This window comes from Zootermopsis nevadensis, unplaced genomic scaffold (assembly GCF_977971745.1).
Source record: "Zootermopsis nevadensis isolate Lab colony 2312 unplaced genomic scaffold, Znev_1.0 Znev_ptg000011l, whole genome shotgun sequence".
Taxonomy (NCBI): domain Eukaryota; kingdom Metazoa; phylum Arthropoda; class Insecta; order Blattodea; family Termopsidae; genus Zootermopsis; species Zootermopsis nevadensis.
The window spans coordinates 16865288-16887344 of record NW_028259143.1 but is presented as its reverse complement, the minus strand read 5'-3'; the positions used below and the strand labels follow the sequence as shown (position 1 = coordinate 16887344).

The 22057-nt window shown below is 37.8% G+C and overlaps 2 protein-coding genes across 4 annotated transcripts in view; one reads left to right on the top strand and one right to left on the bottom strand.

The window, feature by feature from the left end:
• The window catches only part of LOC110828815 (AP-4 complex subunit beta-1), a 134343-nt gene that overhangs the window by 97154 nt on the left and 15132 nt on the right, over nt 1–22057 (bottom strand). The window lies entirely within an intron of this gene.
• On the top strand, nt 14378–21969 carry LOC110837666 (uncharacterized). Its single transcript, XM_022080056.2, has 3 exons — nt 14378–14447; nt 16636–16732; nt 20425–21969. The coding sequence occupies exons 1-3, from the start codon at nt 14433–14435 to the stop codon at nt 21447–21449; spliced, it is 1137 nt and encodes a 378-aa protein (XP_021935748.1). The 5' UTR covers nt 14378–14432; the 3' UTR covers nt 21450–21969.

Below are 22057 nucleotides of genomic sequence, written 5' to 3'. Positions count from 1 at the left end.
GTGTGGGGACAGTATGTCGGATATTCCATCGAAAGAGACCTCGAAACCGACATTCTTCGCCAGAAATGCAACGTTTCTGAAAACTACGGTAGATATTTATTATATTTGTTGCTATGGGTAACTTATTTACCAAAATATGTAACCAATCTCGTCTTCACAACATTTATCCGAGTCTGATTTTATCTTCCTGTGGGTTAACTCAGTGGTATTACAACCTGGGGTACGCGTACCCCCGGGGGTACGCGAAGACATCTTAGGGGGTACGTGAAATTTTAAAAAAATATATATTATTTTATGATAAACACTGAATAATTAGTAACGTAATTTATTTAATTTATTTTAAATGTAGATTATATACTATGTATAACTTGAATTATACACCAACAACTTTGGGGGTTCAAAGTTGAAGAGAAATTATATCTGGGGGTACGCGAAGACATCTTAGGGGGTACGTGAAATTTTAAAAAAATATATATTATTTTATGATAAACACTGAATAATTAGTAATGTAATTTATTTAATTTATTTTAAATGTAGATTATATACTATGTATAACTTGAATTATACACCAACAACTTTGGGGGTACAAAGTTGAAGAGAGATTATATCTGGGGGGGGGGTTTATTTTACCCCCGGGGGTACGCGAAGACATCTTAGGGGGTACGTGAAATTTAAAAAATATATATATTATTTTATGATAAACACTGAATAATCAGTAATGTAATTTATTTAATTTATTTTAGATGTAGATTATATACTATGTATAACTTGAATTATACACCAACAACTTTGGGGGTACAAAGTTGAAGAGAAATTATATCTGGGGGTACGCGAAGACATCTTAGGGGGTACGTGAAATTTAAAAAAAATATATATTATTTTATGATAAACACTGAATAATCAGTAATGTAATTTATTTAATTTATTTTAGATGTAGATTATATACTATGTATAACTTGAATTATACACCAACAACTTTGGGGGTACAAAGTTGAAGAGAAATTATATCTGGGGGTACGCGAAGACATCTTAGGGGGTACGTGAAATTTTAAAAAAATATATATTATTTTATGATAAACACTGAATAATTAGTAATGTAATTTATTTAATTTATTTTAAATGTAGATTATATATTATGTATAACTTGAATTATACACCAACAACTTTGGGGGTACAAAGTTGAAGAGAAATTATATCTGGGGGTACGCGAAGACATCTTAGGGGGTACGTGAAATTTTAAAAAAATATATATTATTTTATGATAAACACTGAATAATTAGTAATGTAATTTATTTAATTTATTTTAAATGTAGATTATATATTATGTATAACTTGAATTATACACCAACAACTTTGGGGGTACAAAGTTGAAGAGAAATTATATCTGGGGGTACGCGAAGACATCTTAGGGGGTACGTGAAATTTTAAAAAAATATATATTATTTTATGATAAACACTGAATAATTAGTAATGTAATTTATTTAATTTATTTTAAATGTAGATTATATACTATGTATAACTTGAATTATACACCAACAACTTTGGGGGTACAAAGTTGAAGAGAGATTATATCTGGGGGGGGTTTATTTTACCCCCGGGGGTACGCGAAGACATCTTAGGGGGTACGTGAAATTTAAAAAAAATATATATTATTTTATGATAAACACTGAATAATCAGTAATGTAATTTATTTAATTTATTTTAGATGTAGATTATATATTATGTATAACTTGAATTATACACCAACAACTTTGGGGGTACAAAGTTGAAGAGAAATTATATCTGGGGGTACGCGAACAAAAAAGGGTTGAATACCACTGCGTTAACTAACAACACACTTCAGTTTATAGTTTAGAAGTTATAAGGCGTTGAAAACAATGGTATGATGAATATAAATTATGTAAGGATTTAAAGAATTAGGTAAGGATTTGGCAGGAGGCAATCGTCATCTGTGTTCGCTAGGAGATACCCAGGAAGGCCACAAAACGTTTTTAAATTCCTATGAAATGGCGTCATGGAATTTTCTGTGACTGTGAGGCGTACGTGTGTTGATGCATATTTATTTATTTATTTATTTAATTGTCGTTTACTGAACGACGTAGTCAGAGTAACTTCATGGTGGTGCTTCAAATTCGCCAGACCCAATACAGGTCGACAAAACACCTTGCAAACTTTGTACCCGGTAAATTTATTAATAATATAATAACGCAGTTAATTAATTCTTTCAAGGATTACCGGCATTTATGGATTAAAATATACGACAGTCAGGGTAGATTTCAAATATGGCGAGCTTCATTCGCTCTCTGGTGGTTGTGGATGGGTAAATGTTCAGTGGTAAACTTCGGGCTCGGGTTTCGTAGGGTAAAATAGTTCCACGGGTTGTGTAAAATTTTAAAATTTTTGTCCCCTGAGACCTCTAACACACGCAACATCGCCTTCGAGACCATCAGTGTAATAATAGGCTAAGTTACTCATTTACAGCTGTTTCCATGCGTAATTAATCGGAGAGCTTATTGAGTTCTGGACGTGAGAGAAACAAGAAATACATACAGATATTTTGTGGGGAAACACTCTGAAAAGAATGTGAACAGGGAAGCTTGAGATGGAACGGCGTGAGGTTTCGGCAATGCTGAACCTTCGAATTGCATTGTTTTACGAGGACAAGATGCATCAAGAATGTGACAGTTATAATCAGGCTATACCTCCGTGTATAGTCGGGACGAATCTGTGCGTTCCAGGTCCTTTGGGGGTATAAGGCAGATGGTCAGAGGGGTTACGAGGAGTATTACATATATGCTGTCGGAACAACAGACATTTGTGTCCGAGGAAGTACTTTGTAGCTCGGTATCTAAATTCCTAAACAAAATCTTTGTCTGTCCACCCAACCAAGTATATTCTAAGAACAGTCAGTAAACAAACATCTCATTTTCCAATCAAAAATTACTGACTCAACAGAGGACAGTAATTTTTGAGAAGTTGATAAATTTCAGTTTCTGACCTTTCGTAGAACCCGTAGTTTCATTAAAGTGTTCACAGAGTCCGCCACTGGACCTTATTCCGAGGTAGTTAAATCATCAAATCAACACCCTTATCACCTCCGCTGCAGGTTGCGTACAAATCAGGGGAAACTAACGAATATATGAATATTTAGAAAAAAATTTAAAAGAAATAGTCGTAGAGAAGTCAGAACTGAATTTGGAATATAATGATCGATATACAAATCATTCAGCACAAACACTGGGATTGTGATGTACACGATAGATCAAAATCGAAATATAGAAATCTATAGAGTGAAGGCGATAAATTTCTACGAAAATTTCACAGTTAATTGTTTTCCTTCGTGTTCAGAGTATTAAATTCAATTCTAGACAAGATAATCGGCTACCTTAAGGCTTTGACCGGGATGTTCTTTTGTTAAATCTTATGTGGTACCGCCTGATTCGACTTCTAATGGTTAAGTGAAGTGTTTTCTTCGCGGTACGGACTGAATTCTTAAATATTATTCAGACGATCTTCGGCTTCAAAGGGTTAACCAGCTGATTTTCGTAATGGTGAGGTGTGGTGTTTTCTTTGCGGTACGGACTGAATTCTTAAATAATATTCAGACGATCTTCGGCTTCAAAGGGTTAACCAGCTGATTTTCGTAATGGTGAGGTGTGGTGTTTTCTTCGCGGTACGGACTGAATTCTTAAATATTATTCAGACGATCTTCGGCTTCAAAGGGTTAACCAGCTGATTTTCGTAATGGTGAGGTGTGGTGTTTTCTTTGCGGTACGGACTGAATTCTTAAATAATATTCAGACGATCTTCGGCTTCAAAGGGTTAACCAGCTGATTTTCGTAATGGTGAGGTGTGGTGTTTTCTTGCGGTACGGACTGAATTCTTAAATAATATTCAGACGATCTTCGGCTTCAAAGGGTTAACCAGCTGATTTTCGTAATGGTGAGGTGTGGTGTTTTCTTGCGGTACGGACTGAATTCTTAAATAATATTCAGACGATCTTCGGCTTCAAAGGGTTAACCAGCTGATTTTCGTAATGGTGAGGTGTGGTGTTTTCTTTGCGGTACGGACTGAATTCTTAAATAATATTCAGACGATCTTCGGCTTCAAAGGGTTAACCAGCTGATTTTCGTAATGGTGAGGTGTGGTGTTTTCTTTGCGGTACGGACTGAATTCTTAAATAATATTCAGACGATCTTCGGCTTCAAAGGGTTAACCAGCTGATTTTCGTAATGGTGAGGTGTGGTGTTTTCTTCGCGGTACGGACTGAATTCTTAAATATTATTCAGACGATCTTCGGCTTCAAAGGGTTAACCAGCTGATTTTCGTAATGGTGAGGTGTGGTGTTTTCTTTGCGGTACGGTCTGAATTCTTAAATAATATTCAGACGATCTTCGGCTTCAAAGGGTTAACCAGCTGATTTTCGTAATGGTGAGGTGTGGTGTTTTCTTGCGGTACGGACTGAATTCTTAAATAATATTCAGACGATCTTCGGCTTCAAAGGGTTAACCAGCTGATTTTCGTAATGGTGAGGTGTGGTGTTTTCTTTGCGGTACGGACTGAATTCTTAAATAATATTCAGACGAGCTTCGGCTTCAAAGGGTTAACCAGCTGATTTTCGTAATGGTGAGGTGTGGTGTTTTCTTGCGGTACGGACTGAATTCTTAAATAATATTCAGACGATCTTCGGCTTCAAAGGGTTAACCAGCTGATTTTCGTAATGGTGAGGTGTGGTGTTTTCTTTGCGGTACGGACTGAATTCTTAAATAATATTCAGACGAGCTTCGGCTTCAAAGGGTTAACCAGCTGATTTTCGTAATGGTGAGGTGTGGTGTTTTCTTGCGGTACGGACTGAATTCTTAAATAATATTCAGACGATCTTCGGCTTCAAAGGGTTAATAGACGTTCCTGTGGTTTTCTTCAGTATCACCAGACAAACACTGGGCTAATATCTTAAAATGGTTCACAAATGCCCCCCCTGAAACCTTTCATTCATCAGATCACAATTTACGTTTGAGAGAATGATATATACAATAAGAATATAATATTTATACATAATTACAGCAATTTATGTACTGATACACGTTATTTTTTAAATAATTAATTGCAACGTGTTTTAGTAACGAAACTGTTTGTCTCACAAAACACACTCGCTCATTCTAAAGAAACATTTATCATCTTCGCTTTGCTGAACACAAATTTCGCGACTATGACAGAGCCACGCCCCATTTTAGAGAGTTATGTTTACTATTGAAGAAAACCGACTACAAAGTCTCGTGTTCTCCGTGATACTTTTCCGCGTGTTCAGACATGCTAAGGACACGTTAAATCATGGCGTGTTTCTGTGGTGGGGGGACACACATAACCTTACTTTGTCCCAAAACTGGCAGGACGTCTTTTCCCAAGGATAAGAGAACACTCTACCATTCAAATATATTTATGGACTCTGTAAAAAAATTTCGCTATTAATATTCTGTTAACGATACGATTTCTTTGTTACTACGCGTGAATGGATTACCACGTTCACGTGCACTTTCCACAAAATTAGCATACAAGGTCATCTCGTGGTCTTCAGCGTATACCTTACAACCACAAAGATTATTAAATCTTATCCTCGACTGAACTTAAACCGTTATGTGCGCGGGTCTTAAACTTTCATGTAACATACGGAAAAATACGCATGAGATTTCATTTTCTCACGATGATCGCCGTGATGATGGAGGCAGTAAACACTTCCGAAACACAGGTCAATTTTTAAGAGATTACAAACGACGCAACATCTCAGAACGACATTTATTTTCAAATACGCATGTAGATCGCACAGCAAAACGTTATTTCTAAGATCAGTTGATTGAAGTGGTTAGTTCGATGGCAGTTTAACGATGATGAATAAACTTGTGTACAGTGAATGAATCATGTAATGAGACAGTGCCAAAATATGGTTCGGAAACGCCGTGGTCCTTTTTTTTTCGCGTAACCCCAGATATAATTTCTCTTCAACTTTGTACCCCCAAAGTTGTTGGTGTATAATTCACGTTATACATAGTATATAATCTAAAATAAATTAAATTAATTAAATTACGGATTATTCAGTGTTTATCATAAAATAATATTTTTTTAAAATTTTACGTACCCCCTAAGATGTCTTCGCGTACCCCCAGATATAATTTCTCTTCAACTTTGTACCCCCAAAGTTGTTGGTGTATAATTCACGTTATACATAGTATATAATCTAAAATAAATTAAATAAATTAAATTACGGATTATTCAGTGTTTATCATAAAATAATATTTTTTTAAAATTTTACGTACCCCCTAAGATGTCTTCGCGTACCCCCAGATATAATTTCTCTTCAACTTTGTACCCCCAAAGTTGTTGGTGAATAATTCGAGTTATACATAGTATATAATCTACATCTAAAATAAATTAAATTAATTAAATTACGGATTATTCAGTGTTTATCATAAAATAATATATTTTTTTAAAATTTCACGTACCCCCTAAGATGTCTTCGCGTACCCCCGAGGGTACGCGTACCCCAGGTTGAATAACACTGTTCTATGGGAGGACCAGTCCGAGGATCGTCGCACAGATTCAAGTCAGATATCCGCGTTTACGTAAAATCAAAGTATGTAGAGACGTGTGTCTGAAACAAATTACTCGGGCGTTCTAGTATTTATTTTGTTCCCTCGTGTGTGTATGTTGGCAATGTGCGATGTTCCTTTGTCTTCTTTCAATATTGTCCCACATTTGTTTGTACGTGGGAAAGTAAAGTTTCGGTCAGAAATGTGCGTGGTTCTTATCTTTCACTTCTAAGTATGTCTCTTCGGTCTAATTTCAAGTTTATTTTCACAAACACCGACACTATTAACGAAGATTACTTAAATTTAGCGTCCTGTGCGGACGTGCCTGAAGGCCTGCCTCGGTGAGTCAGTCGGCTTTGTGACTCTCTGTTAACGATTTGATGTTACGTCAAAGATAGGCAGAAGTAGAATGAGAAAGGAAAATAAAAAGTAACAGAGAAATGTTAGGAGGTAAAATTTCGAAATTATATGGATTTTCACAATATAAAGTTGTCGATACTGTTTGTTCATAACCCTTACACTATTTACGTTAACTTTCCTATCGCAACCAATCTAGTTAATTTTACTTACTATATAATTATGAGATAACATTAATTGAAACACAGACTACACGGCGCATGTCCCAGAAGACAGCCATCTTGAAACGTGCGTTCTGTCACAACTGATTAAAAACGCAAACATCAATTAATCCTATTCACTTTTGTTTAATAATTGTGAAGAGCCTCGAAGTGAAACTGAAAGAGATTAAAGAAAAATGCAGCGTTCTTACTATGAATTACACTTATTCCCTTTTCCCTCGCACGAAATGTTATTTCTTTAATTCTTTCTTCTTTTGTTTTAAGGTTGTACGTGCGTTTATGTTGGCAGTAGCGGTGTTCGTTACGGCAGTCACCGCTAGGCCAGACAGCGCTGGGATCGTAGAAATGGTCAATGGTTTTGCTTACGGTAAAGAACGACTTCTTATACCAATATTTTCTAGCATCGACGTAAGGTTAAGATGTTCACAGGTGAAATCAGTTATAGAATCTGCACAAATAATTCAATTTTTTTTTTTAGAGAGACAAAGCCATCTATATCTGGAAACTAAATTACTTAACTGCGACCAAATTCTTCCACTACTGCGTCGGTCGAAATCAAAATAAAACAAACACACTTTTTGTCGAAGCAATATGCGTGTTTTTTCTTGGGAATTTCTTAACAGTTCCTAAAAATAAAAAGATTTCGATCATGCGCATTTAGCGACTTTGGTCCACGCCCACCTAGTAACTCTTAGTTCGTTATTCGGTCACCACGATGTCATGGCGCTACTGCATTGACCTACTACTAGCGCTTGGTGGATAAATACGTAACTAATTGTAAGTTCTCTGGGTATAACACATTTCCAACATGCATAACAGGAGAGATGTAGAATTTTTTGACAGAAGTTTGATGGTAACATTGATCAATTATAACAGCTCAGAAGACCAAACCAAACTTTAAACTCGTGTAATAATATCCCAGATCAAATAATATTTACAGAAAAATTCTGGAAATAAATATATTTTGTTACGGATATTTTAGCTAACTTTTTGTTTTACGTAAGTAAGTGGGTACTTTTTTGTTACACTTCGTTCATTTCTCGTGATTTTGATGCCAGCTCTGTTGGTAATCGACTGCGTTTTTAATCATTTGAGACTATCTCCCGGGAGAACATTTTACATAACATTTACAGTGCATTTTTTTTTTAAAATTTGACCCCATGCTCTGGGTCCATCTCTGAACTCAGCTGATCTTATGACGATAATCCGAAATCATCTTTTCTCTTGTTGACAGGTGGAATTCCTTATGGCAGTATTACCGGACAAGTTGCTGAATATTACAGACAACGAGGCGAAGTCGAGGACCTGGAACTTGGAAGAACGTTGTACGATGATTTCCTAACATATGGGAATTTTATCGTAGGCTGACTCAAATTTAGGAAACCAAAAACACATTAACATAATGAGATTCAAATTCATTATTTAAGTACACTACAGAAAAATACCTCTACAACACGTAAATTCGTCAGTATAATCACAAATTGATACACGCCGACATACGTGAATGACCCTCAATAAACTGAAGTTGTATTCCACCGATTTACTCTTTAGAATTAAAGAATAATTCTTTGACTCTAAAAAGCTTGTGGACAGGAATGTTAAATATTTAATCTTTTTAACTGACTTTAAAAATACTTGAAGATTTTTACGACACACAGCGCCGAATTGTATTTCTACCCAGTCACCACCACCACAAAAAATAACAGTGACCTGGGGTTATAGATTCAGGGATACCACGTCGTTATCTCGACGTAATATGCGCAAAATAAAAGGGCTAGATAAATATCTGGGATTCCCCCAGGTGGGGATTCCCCAGGTAGGATTCCCCAGGTGGGGATTCCCCAGGTGGGGATTCTACAGTCAGTAACTTCCACGGGAAAAAAGAAATATGTACGTCTTCATGTAAAGTGTATCGTCATTGTTCTCCGGTCGAAATCAAAATTGGAATATTCTGACAAATTATAAAACAAGTATCAATTTTAATAAAAATTCTCTCAACGGTTGTATAGTTCTTATATTTGGACAGGCGGACAGACGTGGCGAAGTTACTAATGTTTTTTTGCAACTCTTAGCTGTGAAAGTTCCAAAAAAATGTAAGGGGTTACAGTAGAAACAGATGATCAGTAACTGAGGTTAAATAAAGTAAGGAACTTAATTAAGTATCGTTCGCGTGTTCTGCGTCGTACAAATCATCAGAATACGTAGGAAAAGTGTAATATAGAACCGACAGCAAATGATGTATTTTAAGACATTTGTGTGGCTAAATAATTAGCTGCATCTCAAAAACGCTACTCGTATCTGTCTGTATCAATGCACCAAGAACTTACAGACGTGATGCATTACGAGACACCACCTCCGTTGATTTGTATGAAAATAAGTCAGTTAAATTAAGTGTTCCAATCAACAAAGTTATTTTGTAAAGAAACTTTATGAATGACAATTTCTACATTTTTCATATTCGGTGATACGTAAGTCTACACTTGTATATGGTCTACACAAACACGAGGAAGATGATAATGTGGACAAAATTTTCAGCCAGAATACCAGAAGGGAAGAGACCACTTGCTAGATAAGAAATAGATGGAATCTGAAATAAATAACCTATGACTATGTTTATTGGACTGAACTGGCTCAGGATGCAACGCACTGAAGTCTTGCTGTAAATACATGAATTAAACGTTGGGTTAAATAAAATACGAGGTTAGTTCTAGACTAATGAACGACAGTCAGCTTCCAAGGAAGAACTCTGCTACGTACAGTTAGATTTCTAGTTAAAAGTAAAATCTGAAGTATTCCTGAAATGAAAAAAAAATATACTCTGCAGAAACAGCTGACTACCCCGTTTGCCGTAAATCATTGATCTATACAGAGATTCGAAGATCCTCTTACTATACATTTGTATTAACAGTTTGAATGTCTGCGGGATGTTAACCTAGTCTTAGTTAATGCTCGAACCACGGGATAGTTTGAGCGACTGAATGATAAAACCGATCACTGTATTTGTATGATCTTAAATCTGTAAAATATTCAAGAAATCGCACTGTCAAACAAGTATTATGCTGCAAACTTAAGGGGTTACTCTAGACATGTTGTCAGTGTGAACTTCCATACAGTAAGTAATTAAAACCATTAATTATAATTTGTCCCGTAGCTCCATGTTAAGGCCTGACATCTGACATGATACAATCCAATAAAATGACATTTTACTAGTCTCTGTAAAACAATTAATGAATTAAAATGAATGTCTTCATTATTTGGCTTATATAATTTATAACAGTTTTGCTGTAATTAAATTTTAATATTTCGACGTTTTTTATTACACAAAAATAAAGTATTCCCACCGCAAACCAATCGGATCGTTTCCTCAGTCCAGTTCTTTTTCCTGTTAAAATACAGTCAACTGGCGATGACAATGTTGGACACTCCAGACGGAAAACCTTAATGCAAAAGTCGCACACTAAATTTAAATGTAACAGCCTTCTACATAAACCTCTCCGAAAATTGTAAAACATAACGCCACGTGATTATCACAAAACTGATAATTCCAGCGTAATTAATAATAATCGATACTCATTTATATAGTAAAACCTCTCTAAGTTGGACACTTGGGGTTCCGCGAAAATGTGTCCAACTTACAGAGGTGTCCAAGATAGAGGGAAAGACAAAAATCAGATTGTGGTCTAATGACAATATAATCTAATTACTTACGTACGTGAATTAAGAATTAATGACAATAGTATTAATAATAATCTTTTGAAGTGCACTCCCATGCACTGCACATTACACCCCAGCCTCAATAACATTTTATAAAGTTAATTCCACGAATTTTCGCTTCCACATCGCAAAAAAGAAAAATTCAATTTCTGTTAACAGTCTGAACTCAAATGCAAGCGGGGTTAAAACTGTGTCTTCTGCAATCCTGTAGTCCAGTTAAAGATTCAGCAAAAGAATAGTTAAACACTTTCAATGCATTCCAATGATGGGTTCAATGTCCATGAGAGGAGGCGTTCATCAGTCAGAAATTCAAAATAACAAAATATGTAACTGAAAAAGTTTCCCTTAAAAGCATCAAAGTTAAGTGCATGAACCTGTCCAACTTACAACAAAAGGGATGTCCAACTTACAACAAAAGGGGTGTCCAAGATATAGGGTATTGTGGACATGTAAAATTATAGGATATTAACCGGTTCCAATTAAAATTGTCTAATATAAAGGGGTGTCCAACTTGAGGGGTTTTACTGTACATGAATGCACCACAAATTCTGAACACAAATAAGAATCAGTAATACGTTCTTAATAGCTGGTCGCAATGAATTGCTTAATTTGTGTAACAGAGAATAAAATAAAATCTAAATAAAATATTTTCCTCTTGGCTATGGACTATCAAACGACACACACGTACACAATACATTTTTAAACATATAAAAAAATGTCGCTACTTTACAGTCTTACATATGTTGCATAAAATACCCGAATCCATGTGAAATAGTTTCCGTACGTAAAACTAGAAAGCCTGACACAATCAGACTCCACGCAAGGAGAGAACTTCCTACTTTTGCCTAGGACAAAAGAGTTTAGACGGATTTTGGTTACTTCCGGCAACGCATATGAAATTGTCTTGAGGTTGTTTCATGAACGTTAACGTTTCTATCCGATCCAGCAGAAGAGGCGCTGTACCCTTTTTACACCTGACGACAGGAGAAAATTCAACCTTCGAAACACCGTGATGTGATGACAGTAATAATCAAATCACGATAAACAGAGCCCAAAATAATAAAAAAATTGTAATTGTCTAAAAATCGATCCAGTGGCCTGACGTACCTGATTGGAATGCAGATTTTCTGGACTTATAAAATGAAGGGAGTTTGACGGACGTTTATGGGCCAACCTAATTAACATTTTGGTATTGAATGATAATGAACCGAAAAACAAATTATGATGATTGTGAATTTAGTAGACACAATTATATTCTGAGTGAGTGTCCAAAGATAATTTAGTACTTTAAAGATTGCGTGATAAAAAGATTAATATAAGGCAAATCGCAGCCATTTATGTTTTAAGGATACAATTCTGTGCTGGAAGTATCACTAAAAAAAGGAATTATCCATCTCACTGAGGCAGATATTAATAAAAATCTAACATAATGGTCGCTTATTTATTCTTTGTTCTACTATATTGTAAATAATTATAATCTTATTGGTTATGAAAACCCAAAAGTGAATAATTTTCGTTTCTAACGTAATATCTCAATCATCAGAGCGAGGAGACAGTAAGCTCCTCCGAAACGTCGGTCAATTTTTTCCATACTAAACGGCGCAACATTCCGGGAGACAGCCATCTTCATACTCGCAACCGTGAGAACCTGAAAGCGTACATTAACATAATTAGTAATTTGGCGAGGCATAAGGTTCTCACGGATCCGATTATGAAGATAGCTGTCTTCAGGGTCTTAGCGCGTGTGCTTTGGTAGGAGTTTACCGACGTTTCAGAGGTATTTGCTCCCTCCATCATCAGGACGATGTTACAGTCAACTTCACGTTGTCAATTATTTAACGAAACTTCAGAGACGTGGAATTGTCAGTAAGATTATAGATCAGGTATTCAAATTTTAAATCCGTTGCTGTTCACACCTGCAAAACGTCTGCCATGTTCCCGCTAATACAGCGCTTTCCTGATGCAAACCTGCCCTTTGAACTAGGAAGTCAAAAGTGATACAGTCAAGTGTAGATATTTAGACTGAGGATCTGCTGTCGGGAAATGTTATAAAATTACCAGCCTTTATCATCTGTCGTAGCCACGGTGGTCTGGCGGTTAGAACGCTGGCCTTGTAATCCTGGGGGTCTCGGGTTCGATTCCCGGCGGTGCCCGAATTTATAACTTGTGTTGGGCAAGGCCGTGGTCTAGGCAACACGGAGTTTTCCTCCGTGGCATCCCAACAATTACTCCATTCACACACACAGAAGAAGGCAATGGCAAACCACTTCTGGATCATCTGCCAAGAACGTATATGAACAGGTCCCAGTCCGAGAAAAGGATGGAAGGATCCTGTTCATATGGACCTGTCGTCAGACAGAGCACTAAATAATAATAAGATGAGGTGGTCTAGCGGTTAGAACGATGGCCTTGTAATCCTGGGGTCTCGGGTTCGATTCCCGGCGGTGCCCGAATTTATAACTTGTGTTGGGCAAGGCCGTGGTCTAGGCAACACGGAGGTTTCCTCCGGGGGCTTCCCCGGTTTCTCCGTGGCATCCCAACAATTACTCCATTCACACACAGAAGAAGGCAATGGCAAACCACTTCTGGATCATCTGCCAAGAACGTATATGAACAGGTCCCAGTCCGAGAAAAGGATGGAAGGATCCTGTTCATATGGACCTGTCGTCAGACAGAACACTAAATAATAATAAGATGAGGTGGTCTAGCGGTTAGAACGCTGGCCTTGTAATCCTGGGGTCTCGGGTTCGATTCCCGGCGGTGCCCGAATTTATAACTTGTGTTGGGCAAGGCCGTGGTCTAGGCAACACGGAGGTTTCCTCCGGGGGCTTCCCCGGTTTCTCCGTGGCATCCCAACAATTACTCCATTCACACACAGAAGAAGGCAATGGCAAACCACTTCTGGATCATCTGCCAAGAACGTATATGAACAGGTCCCAGTCCGAGAAAAGGCTGGAAGGATCCTGTTCATATGGACCTGTCGTCAGACAGAACACTAAATAATAAAACAAAATCATTTGTCGTAATGATAAAAACAGTGCAACGATATTTTGGGTCATACTGTACCCAGAAAGTCAAACTGTGTTCAACAGCGTTTATACGCACGTGTTGTAAAACCAATAGGACAGGACAATCCTTGTTACCGAGGGGACAAACAACGTTGTACATCATGGATGACACGAAATCTGATCCACGCACTTTCTCACTACGTCATGGCTCTATGCCTCACGTAAGATAATGATTGTTCTTTGTTTCTATTTATTATTGCCATGTGCAACGCGTTATTATACGTTACAAAGACACACCGGAAGTAGTTGAAGTGAAGTTGAACTCAGACAAAAAAAAAATCACCTTAACCTAAAAATCACTGAAGGGGAAATTTGTCTTTTCACATGAATGTGAATCGAATTATAGGAAACGATTTGAAGAGGGACACACGACAAGTCGATAATTGCATATATCCTATTCAAATTTCTAAAGAAACCCACATATATAAATTGAGATGTTTTGTTATAAACCTTGGTAGTGCTGGATCGACTTTACGAATGACAACAACATGGCCGCTGTTCAGGTAGGGTCGATATTTCAAGTATCGAACTGCTTATTATCGATATTCTCTTCATGAAGACTGTGTGATATTTCTGATTAGCCCTGAAGTGATCTTTATTTCAGCACAGCGTTAACAAAAGTAAACTTCCTTACTCCCAACAAGTTCAATCATGAAATACGTCCGTTTATTCCACAAAAACAGTGTCTCAGCCATTGGCCCTAGCTTGAATTTTGATAAGATAGTGTAACTGCGTCATATTGTGAATATTATAACAATTATTTATTTTAATCCGTCTGATAACAATATTTAAAATTTCTTATAATTAAGATAATAAAATATCATTCATGTTCCATATCGATTGATCGATTTACATTTCGGAATATTTACACAACATGTTTCGGTTTTTATAAAACCATCATCAGGTGTAAAATATATCTAACAACTTAAAAAACTGAAACATGTTGTGTAAATGTTCCGTAATGTAAATCGATCAATCGATATGGAACATGAATGATATTTTATTATCTTAATTATAAGAAATTTTAAATATTGTGATCAGACGGATTAAAATAAATAATTGAATTTTGATACAAAAATTATTGTCTTCCAATAAGCAACTTAATTATTTAAATAAATTCATTTTGGCGACTGTACAATCTTTATACTTTTGTATGCGACGTTAATACTGCAATCAACCGTAGCCCCTCGGAACCGTTTTAAAAATCCAAGATTTCTGAAAATAAATGACTGGCAACTTAATTATTTAACAAGCGTTAGTATAAACATTTTAATTACGAATTGTCTTCGTTGGTGATTATGACATCCCTGTTACTTAACAAACACAAACTAATGAGCTCTTCAAGATCACAATCTTTATTGCCAAGCTGTTAGATCAAAAGATTCTACCCCCCTTGTGTAACTGACTGACTAACTAACTGGTTCACGAAACATTCTCTGAGAAGTCTAGGAGTACTGAAATTATTTAAAAACCATTATTACTAAGAAATAGAAGGTGTAATACAGTCACCACAAAATACTGCTGTTGTATTTAATTATTATACATTTAAACTTACTTTATAAGCCTATATTTTCTCCAGTAAAATTTGTCAAGGTAATATAACAGTTTCTCCTACAATGCGATAGTAGAGTTTCTTGGAAAACACTTGAGTTACGAAAAAAATCGCGTTATAGAAACCAATGGTTAAACTGGATTTAAGGGTAAGGTTTAAATGCGTCATGTTTGTGTTTTATAATTAAAATATATAATAGAATTCAGGTCAATACACAAACTTTATTTACAAATGTTAAAATTTAAAATTTGCGCATTCATCGCTACAACGCTGTATTGTAACATCGTTGTAGCGATGAATGCGCAAATTTTAAATTTTAAATTTTAAATTTTAACATCTGTAAATAAAGTTTGTGTATTGACCTGAATTCTATTATATATTTTAATTTGGATTTAAGGGGTTAGGGGTCTAGAGTTCGGATTCACCATCAAAAATGTAACGTTTCTATAGCATTTAGCGATATTATTAATTTAAATATATTATGTTTGCATAATAAATTTCTATACCTGTGCTTATATCTCTTAACTTATTTGCTTAATTTTGATTGCGTTATATTCAGCATGCACCCTCGTTTTGGAAATAGCTTTCTCTTATAAAATAATTTCGTTATCTCCAATTCGCGTCACGATAACACACGTTATCACTATCAACTTCAAAACTTATTTTGTATGTACCATGTCATCTTTGCATGAAAACTTTCAGTCTAACTCGTTTACAGCATATTTTAATATTACCATAAATAATTTCGCATTTATTCCATTCTAATGTACATACACGTTTTTATGAATGTCTTAGTATGATTCATAAAAGTAATGAAAGACCATGATTCAATCAGACAGATTAAATTAATCATTTAGCATCTTCTCAATGCCACAAAAAATTCAGTGCTAGTTACAGTACGCGACTGTAATCTTGAGACTTTCAAGGGCTGCAGTAAGTCCGAAGCATTGAAGGCATTATGCTAACTTTACTCAAGATTACAGTCGCGGACTATAGTTATGAATATATAAGAAATCTCCAATCCGTCAATAATCCTTTACTTAAAGGTCTCAGAAACAGACAATTCCAGGTGGTCAGACGTCACAGAATAAGCAGTTATTGATAATAAATTTTTATCTCGTGTGTTTTCTTACTTCCAGGCTCTCAGTATCGTCCTTCTGATTTGCATTTTCGTGAAGTTGTCGACATCTAAAGCCCAGGATTCGTCCAACTCCAGTTCAAGACCCAGCGCAATAGGTGATATTTAGAGAAAATTTATTGGCGGAGTTAAGTGCATTGAAGTCTCTGTAAATGCAAGAAGTAGCTTGTGATATAAAACAATTAATAACAGAGAGACGCCATAACATAAACAATGCATATATCGAAGTTTAACAATATTCCTGAAGTAATATTCTTTCGTTGATTTTTATTATCAACAGACAAAAGATTATGTTATCCGTAATTATACAAGTCTTAATTAATGGTATCTTTACTCCGTGTTATGATAACATGATAATTATTTAAGGATCGTTAATTTCTTTCATGGGTTTTAGGGTTTTACACGTGGCTTTATAATCTCAGAATATCTCAAGGCTGAATATAAGTTATGTTATTATTTATGTTAACAAAATCATAACTTGCTAACGACGTGACATGATATTCTGAGTTGAAGATATCTGTCTTCTGGGTTGTTGCGCTGTGTAGTCTGGTCGATGTTTACCAACGTTTCAGAGGTCATACTGCCTCCGTCATCAGAGTATGAAGATTTTTGTCTTCTGGGTTGTTGCGCTGTGTAGTCTGGTCGATGTTTACCAACGTTTCAGAGGTCATACTGCCTCCATCATCAGGGCGGTGAGTATGAAGATTTCTGTCTTCTGGGTTGTTGCGCTGTGTAGTCTGGTCGATGTTAACCAACGTTTCAGAGGTCATACTGCCTCCGTCATCAGAGTATGAAGATTTCCGTCTTCTGGGTTGTTGCGCTGTGTAGTCTGGTCGATGTTTACCAACGTTTCAGAGGTCATACTGCCTCCGTCATCAGAGTATGAAGATTTCTGTCTTCTGGGTTGTTGCGCTGTGTAGTCTGGTCGATGTTTACCAACGTTTCAGAGGTCATACTGCCTCCGTCATCAGAGTATGAAGATTTCTGTCTTCTGGGTTATTGCGCTGTGTAGTCTGGTAGATGTTAACCAACGTTTCAGAGGTCATACTGCCTCCATCATCAGAGTATGAAGATTTCTGTCTTCTGGGTTGTTACGCTGTGTAGTCTGGTCGATGTTAACCAACGTTTCAGAGGTCATACTGCCTCCATCATCAGAGTATGAAGATTTCTGTCTTCTGGGTTGTTACGCTGTGTAGTCTGGTCGATGTTAACCAACGTTTCAGAGGTCATACTGCCTCCATCATCAGGGCGATGAAGATTTCTGTCTTCTGGGTTGTTACGCTGTGTAGTCTGGTCGATGTTAACCAACGTTTCAGAGGTCATACTGCCTCCATCAGCAGGGCGATGAAGATTTCTGTCTTCTGGGTTGTTGCGCTGTGTACTCTGGTCGATGTTTACCAACGTTTCAGAGGTCATACTGCCTCCGTCATCAGAGTATGAAGATTTCTGTCTTCTGGGTTGTTGCGCTGTGTAGTCTGGTCGATGTTTACCAACGTTTCAGAGGTCATACTGCCTCCGTCATCAGAGTATGAAGATTTCTGTCTTCTGGGTTATTGCGCTGTGTACTCTGGTCGATGTTTACCAACGTTTCAGAGGTCATACTGCCTCCGTCATCAGAGTATGAAGATTTCTGTCTTCTGGGTTGTTGCGCTGTGTAGTCTGGTCGATGTTTACCAACGTTTCAGAGGTCATACTGCCTCCGTCATCAGAGTATGAAGATTTCTGTCTTCTGGGTTGTTGCGCTGTGTAGTCTGGTCGATGTTAACCAACGTTTCAGAGGTTATACTGCCTCCATCATCAGAGTATGAAGATTTCTGTCTTCTGGGTTATTGCGCTGTGTAGTCTGGTCGATGTTTACCAACGTTTCAGAGGTCATACTGCCTCCATCATCAGAGTATGAAGATTTCTGTCTTCTGGGTTGTTACGCTGTGTAGTCTGGTCGATGTTAACCAACGTTTCAGAGGTCATACTGCCTCCATCATCAGGGCGATGAAGATTTCTGTCTTCTGGGTTGTTGCGCTGTGTAGTCTGGTCGATGTTTACCAACGTTTCAGAGGTCATACTGCCTCCGTCATCAGAGTATGAAGATTTCTGTCTTCTGGGTTGTTGCGCTGTGTAGTCTGGTCGATGTTTACCAACGTTTCAGAGGTCATACTGCCTCCGTCATCAGAGTATGAAGATTTCCGTCTTCTGGGTTGTTGCGCTGTGTAGTCTGGTCGATGTTTACCAACGTTTCAGAGGTCATACTGCCTCCGTCATCAGAGTATGAAGATTTCTGTCTTCTGGGTTGTTGCGCTGTGTAGTCTGGTCGATGTTTACCAACGTTTCAGAGGTCATACTGCCTCCGTCATCAGAGTATGAAGATTTCTGTCTTCTGGGTTGTTGCGCTGTGTAGTCTGGTCGATGTTAACCAACGTTTCAGAGGTTATACTGCCTCCATCATCAGAGTATGAAGTTTTCTGTCTTCTGGGTTATTGCGCTGTGTAGTCTGGTCGATGTTAACCAACGTTTCAGAGGTCATACTGCCTCCGTCATCAGAGTATGAAGATTTCTGTCTTCTGGGTTGTTGCGCTGTGTAGTCTGGTCGATGTTTACCAACGTTTCAGAGGTCATACTGCCTCCGTCATCAGAGTATGAAGATTTCTGTCTTCTGGGTTGTTGCGCTGTGTAGTCTGGTCGATGTTTACCAACGTTTCAGAGGTCATACTGCCTCCGTCATCAGAGTATGAAGATTTCTGTCTTCTGGGTTGTTGCGCTGTGTAGTCTGGTCGATGTTAACCAACGTTTCAGAGGTCATACTGCCTCCGTCATCAGAGTATGAAGATTTCTGTCTTCTGGGTTGTTGCGCTGTGTAGTCTGGTCGATGTTTACCAACGTTTCAGAAGTCATACTGCCTCCGTCATCAGAGTATGAAGATTTCTGTCTTCTGGGTTGTTGCGCTGTGTAGTCTGGTCGATGTTTACCAACGTTTCAGAGGTCATACTGCCTCCGTCATCAGAGTATGAAGATTTGTCTTCTGGGTTGTTGCGCTGTGTAGTCTGGTCGATGTTAACCAACGTTTCAGAGGTCATACTGCCTCCATCATCAGGGCGATGAGTATGAAGATTTCTGTCTTCTGGGTTGTTGCGCTGTGTAGTCTGGTCGATGTTTACCAACGTTTCAGAGGTCATACTGCCTCCGTCATCAGAGTATGAAGATTTCTGTCTTCTGGGTTGTTGCGCTGTGTAGTCTGGTCGATGTTAACCAACGTTTCAGAGGTTATACTGCCTCCATCATCAGAGTATGAAGATTTCTGTCTTCTGGGTTATTGCGCTGTGTAGTCTGGTCGATGTTTACCAACGTTTCAGAGGTCATACTGCCTCCGTCATCAGAGTATGAAGATTTCTGTCTTCTGGGTTGTTGCGCTGTGTAGTCTGGTCGATGTTTACCAACGTTTCAGAGGTCATACTGCCTCCGTCATCAGAGTATGAAGATTTGTCTTCTGGGTTGTTGCGCTGTGTAGTCTGGTCGATGTTAACCAACGTTTCAGAGGTCATACTGCCTCCATCATCAGGGCGATGAGTATGAAGATTTCTGTCTTCTGGGTTGTTGCGCTGTGTAGTCTGGTCGATGTTAACCAACGTTTCAGAGGTCATACTGCCTCCGTCATCAGGGCGATCGCAGCGCAACAACCCAGAAGACGGAAATCTTCATGTTGAAACCTATTTGACTCAACTATCGTAACAATATTTACGTAATGGTTGAATGAACGAATAAGACGTTAACACGTGTACTCATGTTGTTATTACAGACACAACAAACCGGGCTGTTTCCCCACCACCGTTTAATTTGTATAACCTCTACAGGAGACCAGAAGGTCACGTCAGCTCACGAGAAGTGACTTCAAAGGCGACACAACCAGGCAGTCAATCACCGGACAATCAATCATCCACTGCTCAGATCAGTCAACAAAATACTGGAACCCAGTCTCCAGGCAATGAGGATGTTCAACTGGGCACATTAGGGCAGTTCGCACAGATACCAAACAGTCAACAGCCTCTGTTTGGATCAGGGGCAAGACAGCTACAGAACGGCTTCAACTTTGGGACTCAACCTGGGCAGTTTAACTTCGGTTTCAGTTCTCCAGGATATCTGCAGAACATAAACCCACAACAAGCCGACACGCCAAACCAAGGAACAAATTCATTTCAACAAAACTTCCCACCCTTTAACTTCAGAACAGCTGATCAGTTAACAAATCAATTTAATGTAGGTCAGAATGGAAATTCTTTGCCAATTTCCGCAACACAACAAAACACTGGACTTTTCAGCGGTGCTGTGGGCGGTGCATTACCTCAAGAAGATGGAGGCTTTGGCCAACTTAACGGCTTCCAGTTCCCCGCTCATAATTTCGGACAAGGTTTTTCACAGCAATTTCCATCCCCAAACTTTGCTTCTGGGGGGATCTACAATAACACGGCTTTCGCGCCTTCCGAAGGAGATCACAGGTCTGTAGTAGGATTCTACGGCGAAGCGCCTAACATAGGAGCTTTTTCCTTTAACGGCGCACCTCTCCAAGCACAGCAACAGAATTCGTTCAGTAGCCCCGGTGGATTTCTTGGACCGAATTTCGAACAATATCCGAATGGCGAGTCTCAGCTGGACAGTGGGACTTCTATAGGAAATGGAGGAGATCAGGCAGGAAACGTTTTTCCTCGGTTTACCTTCCAGAACAGAGGCGGAGCTCAAGAGGCAAGTTTCAGCAACACCGCCAACGACCAGAACAATTCACCAACCGTCAGGCGGCCTAGCCAGCTACCAAGGCGCAATAATTAGTTCCAAAATCACTATAAATATTATTCGTCTGATAAATTACCTTCCATACCCTGACAACATACAGATAAAGCCTGTATGGATATGCTTACGTGTATTCTATTGCAATGCTTAAACGCAAATAGGTACATATTAGAAATCTAATGCATTTTCTATTTAATAATATCATATCCTCATTCGTATTTTGTATACACTTTCAAATCTTATGGATGTTGGAACACGTACAAGAATCATTTTGTTACATAAACATCCGAGAAAAATCCTACTTCGTTTTCTCACGACCAACTTGAAATATTTCATCCAGTGGCCTAATTCGTCAGCATTATAAATTCCATAGGAGAGTCCATATTATAATAGATATTTTAATGTTATATCTCCCTCATCGTCCATCATTCAGAAATCTCTGCGGTATACATTTTCTTATATTTATTCAAGATGTTTACACTATGTCTATAAACGCTTCACTGTATTATTTACGTAATTGTGGCATAAATAATTTAAGATAAACATATTTCAAGCAGTATGAGGTATGTCTTGAATTTATTTAATCCTTATCCAAAAATCCAAGCTACACGTAAGACCAAGGAAGGTTCTGCGCGTGGATTTATATT